Source organism: Penaeus chinensis, chromosome 15 (genome assembly GCF_019202785.1).
Source record: "Penaeus chinensis breed Huanghai No. 1 chromosome 15, ASM1920278v2, whole genome shotgun sequence".
Classification (NCBI taxonomy): Eukaryota; Metazoa; Arthropoda; class Malacostraca; order Decapoda; family Penaeidae; genus Penaeus; species Penaeus chinensis.
The window spans coordinates 5,847,950-5,857,339 of NC_061833.1; the positions used below are offsets into that span (position 1 = coordinate 5,847,950).

Genomic DNA, 9,390 nt, shown 5'->3' on the forward strand with positions numbered 1-9,390 from the left:
TTGTATAATTTTACCTTTTTTATTCTGCCTATGGAAGTTGAGCTTCAAATATTGGCCTGCATATTTAGTCTACTTGTACATTTTTTCCCATATTTTATTATGAAGTATTAAATGGTGGATGCTAGACCTATAACTTTTTTCTATTACCCTTTTTATTTTCTAGATAATCTTTCAGTGAGCCATCCTTATTTCTCCTCCTCCCCCTTTGGTTATTTATACCAGAGATCACAACTTCAAGCTTGGTTTAGAGATGTGGGTTGTTAAAAGTTGTTTTCAGTTAAGTACACTTGTTTAGTCCTTTTCTTTAGTACTAGCTGCTCAGAGGAGACTGTTCTACTGGTGAAGTATTCTTTTTAAGTCTTCATTGTACAATAGTTCTTGGTTACTTTTTGAATGATATAAGTTCTAGCAGGAACCACATTAGTGTCTTAGTGGCTCCTTCAAAGACCATCTTGAGGGACTGCGAGACTTGAAAAAGATTTATAGATTAAGTTTATGCAAGAAAAGAATGGACAGTATTGCATGCCTCTGTAGTAATCATGCATGTTGTCTGTTATTACCCCATTGGTGTTGGGCATCCTGATCCTTCCCATAATCATGCTTATTTTCAGATTTTGGATAGAAAAAAGTAATGAAATTAATCAAATAAAAGCCAGTGAATTACTCATGAATATGAGTAATTCACTGAATATGAAAATTGTATGCTTACCATCTGCTGCTCTTGTACAAGTTGCAGTATAGAGAGTATTATGTAGAATTGTGATTGAAACCACTGTGGAAATATATTAATATAACCTCAATGGAGTAGTAGGCATCACAAAGGACATAATAGATGATAGTAATATATATATATTTTTTTTCTTATTCAGGAAAACTAAGATTTCTTAATTACTAACAATTTTAGTAGCACTTGTATTGAAGATGGACATCATATGGGAATAATGGTGCTGTGTTTAAACTGATGAAACTTAGTTTCGATGTAGATCAATGACCGACTGTAATGGTTATTATGTATGGACAGTTCCTGTGTGGGTGCCTTGACTCATAAAGGATGGGTGACTTTTCAAATTTTACAAGCATGGGATGGATGTATTTTGAGAAAACTTTTTATGAAATAAATGTGAATGTGGATAAGAGCAGCTGATGAAAATTTTGTCTGCACTGAGAATTGGTGAGTGATGATTGAGGGAAACAGCTGCTCCCAGTAGCTGGCGGCTGAGAGCAGACAGGCATAGAATTTAGTTGTTTTTATTTATTGATAACAGCGGAGTAAAGTGTATTTATATTGTTTTGTTTATTATCATGATTATCACTTTCATCTACAACATTATCATCTCTAGTTATTTGTGAGTGTGACAGTGATAACTTTCCATAAGGTGGGTCACCGGCTGACTTAGCCAGTAGGCCTACAAAGTGCTGGCATGATTGATTGTTTCTGTAGGATTGGGGAAATTACAGGGGGATGCCATATCATCCATTTCTTCCTGTTACAGGCCCCTTGAATAGGAGTGTTTTCTAGAATGTCACCTTGGTTTTCTGAAACATCATGGTTTTTCAGAAATAGATGTTAACTCCTTTCATCTGGGTGATGTACCATCACGTCATTAAAAATAGTTGGCTTGAAGGGCAGAAGATGTGAAACACAGATGCAGACTTTAACCCAATGCTGATGGGCATGGCATGTACACACATGCCATGCCCACTGTGAGTTTACTTTATTAATTGTTTTTACACATAGATGGCTACTCTTGTACTAAGCCACCAATGAGCCAATTATGAGTACTTCCTGTCTCGCCCGTTTACCCTTTTACTTGATTTACAAATATATTTTATGTTATCTTATTTTGCTGTTACTAATTTTTATAACATTATAGTAATTATAATTTCTATAATAAAAGTAAGACCATCAATAATCATAGCATTAGTAAAAAATATGTTTTTCCTACCAATTCAAGGAATGATGAAATTGGGTAAGGTCACAAGGTCTACTTTGTGGCTAAGCACTTGCAGAGCTATCTATATGCAGAGACATTTCACAAAAATGTAAAAAATGAGCATAGCATTTTCCCCATCTTTTATTAATTTTCCCCGGGGACTTGTGGTTAAACACAATTGCAGATATTGTAAAAATGTGTTTATGGTAGAGACTGCCCATGATTTTGTTCTTGTTAGAGGGATTATTTGGAAATAGAAGAACAGATTCGAAAAATCTTTTGACGTGATTTTATTGGTGAATACTGATGAACTTCTCTGTGGATTTATCATTTACTGACACATGTCTGTGTCAGTAATTAATGATGCTTTTCATTGTCATATGATATCCTTCATGAGAAGAGAAGGTATGATCATAGGGAAGTAAACATATAAATATGACATTGCCTGGTTGATTAAAATCATACTTTTCTCCATTATTTCTAAAAGGCTGCTGAGCACCATATATTCCTTTTGAATTCTTCTCATCTATTAATAGTATATCATAATTTTACAGAATAGGAGTGAGTACCCAGTCCCCAATGGGGCATGAATGGGGCCTGATGAAGAGCCAAGGAGTGAAGGTCAAGGATCTTGCTCTGGGACCTGGGAATTGGGGCTGGATTGTAGACACACAGGGCAGGATTTATTTCCGGCCTGGTGTCTGTGCCGAAAATCCTCAGGGAAGGGATGCAAAGTGGTGGCAGGTAAGGCAGAAAGGCGTTCCAATATTTTAATTTTTGCAGTTCTGTACTGCTAATGAAGAAAGTGAGAAAGATAGCAGGAAAAAAGTAAATGACAAATTATTAATATAATCTTAAAGAAAATAGTCTTGAGTGTAGATATTTTTGTTTTCCTTCTAATACATGTGTTAGATTTTGTGAAGACTATTTTGACTATCTAAAGTTTGGACTTTGGCAGGTTGCTACAAGTGACTACATGATGGAACAAACCAGTGAACTAGGATCTGCTATGATAAGTTTGTCATCAAAAGGAATCTATTTAGCAGAGAGAGGGAAGAACTATGTGTACAGCCATAGTACAGATGTGAAAGGTAAATAGCAATTTAGATAATGCAGAGATTAATCTGTTATTAACTTTGATGATATGTATTTGCTGTGATAATAAAGAAAAGAAACAAAGTGTTTGTCCAGTACATTTTTTATAATATTTAATTTCTGTGTATTGCAGGCCATGTTTGGAATGTATTTAGTAAAGAAGTTTGGTCAACTGTATGTGCAGAAGGTGTTTACATGGATCAGGGTGCCATCTGCTGCCTGTCACCAAAGGGTCAGCTCTTCATTGTCAACCCCAACACTTCTAATTATGTGGTATATTTTGCATTTATTTGCTTATACTGTGTTTATCCCTAATGGTGAATGATTTATATGTTTTACTGAAACCCAGTGGAATATGTTGGTAGAATATTTGTAGGTGGAAATAGCAGATGATCTACCCTGATTATAAACTATGGATTGAATTTTTTTGGCCCAGCATACTCTGTCAGAAGAGAGTATGCTAAAGTTTTCAGCAAGATTCACTTTCATAAATGAAAGGTCATTTATACTGGACACCTTGCTACATTTTATTTTATTTTTAGTGAGACTACTTTTAGTTGAAGTTTTTCACAACTTTGCTCAAAGACTTTTTTAGTTATAGTCCTCTGATATAGGTATAGATGTATAAAGCTGCATAAAAATAGACAATTTGCTTATAATACAGTTTAGAATCACATGCAATTGATTTTTTCAAGTTTATTATTTCCATGGGTTATCATGCCCATTTGTCTTCATCTTATGTTATAAAATATTCATGGTTATGGCTCATTAAAACCATTGATGATCATCTTCAGCCTCTAGATGTGGCAGACACTGAATGTGTAGTCAGTGTAGCACAACGACCAGAAGCTATATGGGTCCTGACTGCTGCTGGGGATATCTTCATCAGAGTTGGACTTTCTGCAAATTCTCTTCATGGCTCCCACTGGGAACAGCTGGATTTGCATCAGATTGGTATGGAAGAAATATATATATATATATATATTGTAAGGACAAATGTAGAGAAAATTACTAAGCTGTGAATGAGAATATTTTCTTTTCAGTATTACTCTTTAAGTAATGGTAATAATATTCTTATTCCTTAGATGTCACTTACAGTTGATTGTATGAATCAAACCATATTTTGAAATTAATGATTATTTCAGTGTATTTGTTTACATTATAAATTTATTCCCAAAGCTGTAGATCTATTGATGTAATCATGATAAATCCTGTATTCTTTATCTTGAGCAATAATTTTTATAGTCTGCATCAGACTTTATCAGTATAAAGGCATATAAGACCACTATTTTTTTGACAGGGGATATACATCTATGCCACCTATCCTGTGGGACAGAAGTGGTCTGGGGTGTTGATACTCGTGGAGGAGTGTACATGCGACAAGGGACCCTTAACACCTCCCCCAGTTGAATCCCTCCCACCAGCCTGGATACAAGTAGATCCAACTCCTCTCAAAGGGAATGCAGTGTTCACAAAGGTAATGATTTTTCCCCATTTCAAGTTGAGTTTCAGATATCTCCACTCTCCAATTCTTCTGGTGATTGAGCTTTTACTAATGCTTATCATACATTGGCATCTATTTTAGAATATAAGGTTACTTATTTCAGTGTGTACTTTTTCAGGTTTATGTTGGGACAAAATTACACATGGTTTGGGCATTAGATTCAAGTCGCCGTGTTTATGTACGAGAGGCTATCTTCCCCGAGTTACCCATTGGCCTTTCTTGGGTGCCTGTTATGGGTCTCCTAGCTCTTCATCTGTCCATCAGGTATGGAAGTCGTTTTTTAAAGGGTTTCGGTATTTGCATATGATATAATTGAAAGACAAATATTACTTAAACAGCAATGGGTTTCAGTGAGTTAATATGGATAGTAAAAATTAAAAAAAAAAAATATGCTACTAAAAAAACATGTTAGTTTGATCCCCTGAGCTCAAGGTACTGTACTGTGTCTGTATTGTACTCTTCTACAGTACTATATTCAGCATTGCATTCATTATATACTTTGAGAAGATGATTTTTAACAATATATATTTTGAACCATTTGTTTCAGTGAGAACGACGTGTATGCTCTGACCCCCAATGGCGAGATTTTCAGGAGAATTGGAGTCACAGAAACTAACTACATTGGAGACGTGTGGGAGAAGGTACCTGGGAATCTTGCAAAGATATCAGGTAAGTCTGCTAAAATTACTACATTTAGTCTCCTCTGGAATTGATATTTTGATGGCTTTTTCTCTTTTATGCCCTGTTATTTCCTGAAATTAGGCCATCCAGAAATATATATGATGTATTCATTTTTTTTTGTATAGATATATATATATATATATATATATATATATATATATATATATATAATATATGTATGTATATATATGTATATATATGTGTATATGTATGTATATGCATATGTATATATAATAAATATATATAAAATATATACTCGTATATATTCATATATATTCATATATATTCATATATATTCATATATATGTGTGTGTGTGTGTGTGTGTGTGTGTGTGTGTGTGTGTGTGTGTGTGTGTGTCTGTGTGTGTGTGTGTGTGTGTGTGTATGTGTGTGAATATATGTATATATGTATATTTGTATATATGTATATATGTATATATGTATATATTTTATATATGTATATTTGTATATTATATATATATATATATATATATATATAATATATATATAATATATATATATATATATATATATATATATATATATATATATATATATATATATATATATGTACATATATGTATCTGTGTGAATAGTTGTTTATATATGGATATGTATGTATATGTATGTGTATATGTATCTATATCAATCCATCTATCTACCTATATATCTATCTATATATCTATAATTACATAACTATATATATACATATATATATATATATATATATATATATATATATATATACATATATACATATATACATATATACATATATACATATATACATATATACATATATATATACATATACATATATGTGACTTTACCTGATTTGAATTGGTGGGAAAAACGTATTTTTTACTAGTGCTACGAATATCGATGGTTTTTATTCCAAACATTATAATTACAACAATGTTATAAACATTAGTAACAGCAAAATAAGATAACTAAAATATTTTTGTAAATCAAAGAAAAGAGTAAATGGGCGAGACAGGCAGTACTCATAACTGGTTCATTGGGGACTTTGTACAAGTGTAGCCATCTATGTGTAAAAACAATCAAACAATTAACTCACAGTGGGCATAGCACTTATGTACACATCATGCCTGTTGGCATTGAGATATACATATATATACACATATATACACATGTGCATGTGCACACAGTTTCATTCACTTTTTCACACTCTCTCATGCTCTCACTCTTACTCTCACACTCTCTCTATGTAATGTATGTTAATTTGCTATGCATATACATGATTCTTTAAAGGTCTGAGAAAAATAATGGAGATAAAACCCTGGAATTTGATTTTGGTAATTTTTATATAATGTTTCTTTAATGTTTTTATATTTCAAATATAACAATATATACATTTTCTCATCTGCACCTTTTTCAGTAACAACAGATGACCGTCTCTGGGGTCTCAACAGCAGTGGGTATCTCTGTCAACATGAAATGCTCACTGTAACTGAAATGTGTCAGAAAGCAGCTTCAAGAAGTCGGGATGTGTCATTAGGCTCGGAAACAGAGGCTGAAGACTGGGAAATGATATAACAGTTACCAAATTTTAAAACTTGTGATAAATAGTTGGTAGTATTTTTCTCTAGTGTAAAATACTGCAAGTACATGATTAAACCCTCCTCTTATATAGTGGTACTTTTTTGTGACTGTGCTACAGTAGTAATCTTGCAGTTTATCATTTTCCTAGAGTATTAAATGATATGCAAGGTTATTTGTATCTGGAGAATTGCATATAGGAATGATTTTCTATGAAAACTCTCCCATATAGAAGAGAAAAAAAGTCTTAGTTACATAGTCTTCATAAAAATTGTATTTATTTTATATATATACTATATCTGTGTGGTTGTTCATTTGTTATATGAAATATAGTTTACTGTATATAATTATATTATAAAACAAAGGTCATTGTTAAACAACAGGTGTGTGGAGAGTTATCTTGCTTATAGATCCAGCATGGCAGTGGAAAAAATTTGGCATGTCATGGATTAAGAATATAAAGAACGAGAGAGGAAATGTGACACAATCTTTAGATGCGATTTATTTCAATCAAATAGCTATTAAAGATAATATCTGTCAGATAGCCATATAAAAAAAAAAATGAAAGTTCATATACTCTAAATATACTACATTTAGTATAACACTTATTAAGTCATTCAGCATCACTGAAAATAATTTCTTTGCTGATTTACATTCTAATAACTATTAAAGTGTTTTAGCCTCAGATTTTTCACCAGCAGAAATGAACGTGGAATATCTCCGTTATTATAATTCTTATCCTCCATTTCCTACAGAGATATAAAGTTTAATGTTGTGAAAACTACACATTAATGAAATTAATATAGTTGGGTAAGAATTTTGGCACTAAGATTAAGCTCAGTAATTCTGTTAATGAATTAAAAAATGAACTGTGATGTGATATTGTTGTTATTTTTTTTGTAAATGATAATGATTATTATGATGGTTATTACTATAATTATTATTATCATGGTGATTATTATTATGATGATTCTTATAACAGTTGTGATTATTATTATCATTATAATAATAATAATAATAATCGTAATAGTAATAGTAATTATTATTATTATTATTATTATTATTATTATTATTATTATTATTATTATTATTATTATTATTATTATTATTATTATTATCATTATTGTTCTTGGTGTTGTTATTATTATTATTATTATTATTATTATTATTATTATTATTATTATTATTATTAATAATAATAATAATAATAATAATAATAATAATAATAATATTATTATTATTATTATTATTATTATTATTATTATTATTATTATTATTATTATTATTATTATTATTATTATTATTACTATTATTATTATCATCAATATTAACATTATTATTATTATTATTATTATTTTTATGTTTATTAGTATGTAGTGCCCTATTTTGGGGTAATGTTTTCCTAAAGATAATAATGCATTTGCTAAGCTTATAGAATGTTACCAGCTTCATACATATTTTTATAAGATTATAAATGTTATTAGTATTGTTGATCTTCTTGGTAGGAGGGTGCTATTAGTGCATAAGTTAGAAATAATATTGATTGCTTTTATATTATACATTACTCAGGTTTAACATTTTGCACTAGCTAATTCAATAAAGTTGCTACTAATGGATATCACTTGATATTGTTACATCTCTCTAAATTGATAAAGTGTAATGAACACTAAATGATAGCTTAGTCATTGAATGTTAACATTTTGGCCAGATGTGAACCCCAGGTAAATGGTTTGTGTTTAATGAACGTTTTCCTATTGTTATGGATTGGGTATTGGTGATGGTTTGTAAGAAAGAATGGGTCACTGTTTTCTTTGTGGGTTATGTTGCAAATAGAGAATGCAAAGAAATTATTTTCTTTTATATATATATCTACATTTACATTAGACTGTGTGTATGTTTATTCTTTCAGTTTTATACAGGTATGAGTATGTTTGGTTATAGGAATGTATGCAGTGTATGTAATATAAAAGTATATATGATTGCTGAAAAGCTTCTACAGAAAGATGCCTTATGGTGCTGGTGATTATGTGATTATGTGATGTGCTTGGATTATTATTACATTTAAGTAATATATCAAATATGTATATAAATTTATGTATGGTACCTGCATGTATCTAATGCCTCTGCTTTCCAAATCAAGCAACTATATATCGATATATTTTTATTCTCTAAGATGAAAATGAGTGTGAAAGAGTAGGTCTTTTCATTTTTGGGGTATTTTAATGAAAAGTTTATGAGAATGTGATGTGAACGATTTATGTAGGGTACATCCTCTATGGAAAGTAAATGTTATGATGTGTATTCCAGCTGCATTTTGTACAAACTATGCATGGCACAGAGATGTGAATTATTGAAATAGAATGAATACTTCAAAAAGAAAAGAAAAGGCAAAGCCTCATAGAATATTTTGTTTTGTATTTTTATTTCTTCTGGCTCACAGTTCCATTGTTCAACTTCTTATTTTTTACTTTTTTATCATGTACTCCCCACATTAGCAGAATATGTACAGCAATAATCCTGTAGCTTGAAACTACATAATCAGAATAACCATCTGCTTGATATTTGCACACAAACTATATTCTTCAGTGCACTTTGTACTTTCTCTTTTAATGAATT

General features: G+C 30.8%; 1 protein-coding gene across 1 annotated transcript in view; it reads left to right on the forward strand.

Annotated features, from left to right (window-relative positions):
* Nucleotides 1–7,350, forward strand: part of LOC125032813 (tectonin beta-propeller repeat-containing protein 2-like) — a 20,087-nt gene extending 12,737 nt beyond the window's left edge. The window contains exons 8-17 of the mRNA XM_047624198.1: nt 2,489–2,678; nt 2,893–3,025; nt 3,163–3,302; nt 3,824–3,983; nt 4,073–4,085; nt 4,209–4,224; nt 4,330–4,506; nt 4,652–4,797; nt 5,081–5,202; nt 6,614–7,350. Coding sequence (XP_047480154.1) covers nt 2,489–2,678; nt 2,893–3,025; nt 3,163–3,302; nt 3,824–3,983; nt 4,073–4,085; nt 4,209–4,224; nt 4,330–4,506; nt 4,652–4,797; nt 5,081–5,202; nt 6,614–6,771 — 1,255 coding nt within the window. The 3' untranslated portion in view covers nt 6,772–7,350. The remainder of the gene's footprint in view (nt 1–2,488; nt 2,679–2,892; nt 3,026–3,162; nt 3,303–3,823; nt 3,984–4,072; nt 4,086–4,208; nt 4,225–4,329; nt 4,507–4,651; nt 4,798–5,080; nt 5,203–6,613) is intronic.
* Nucleotides 7,351–9,390: the final 2,040 nt, after the last annotated feature.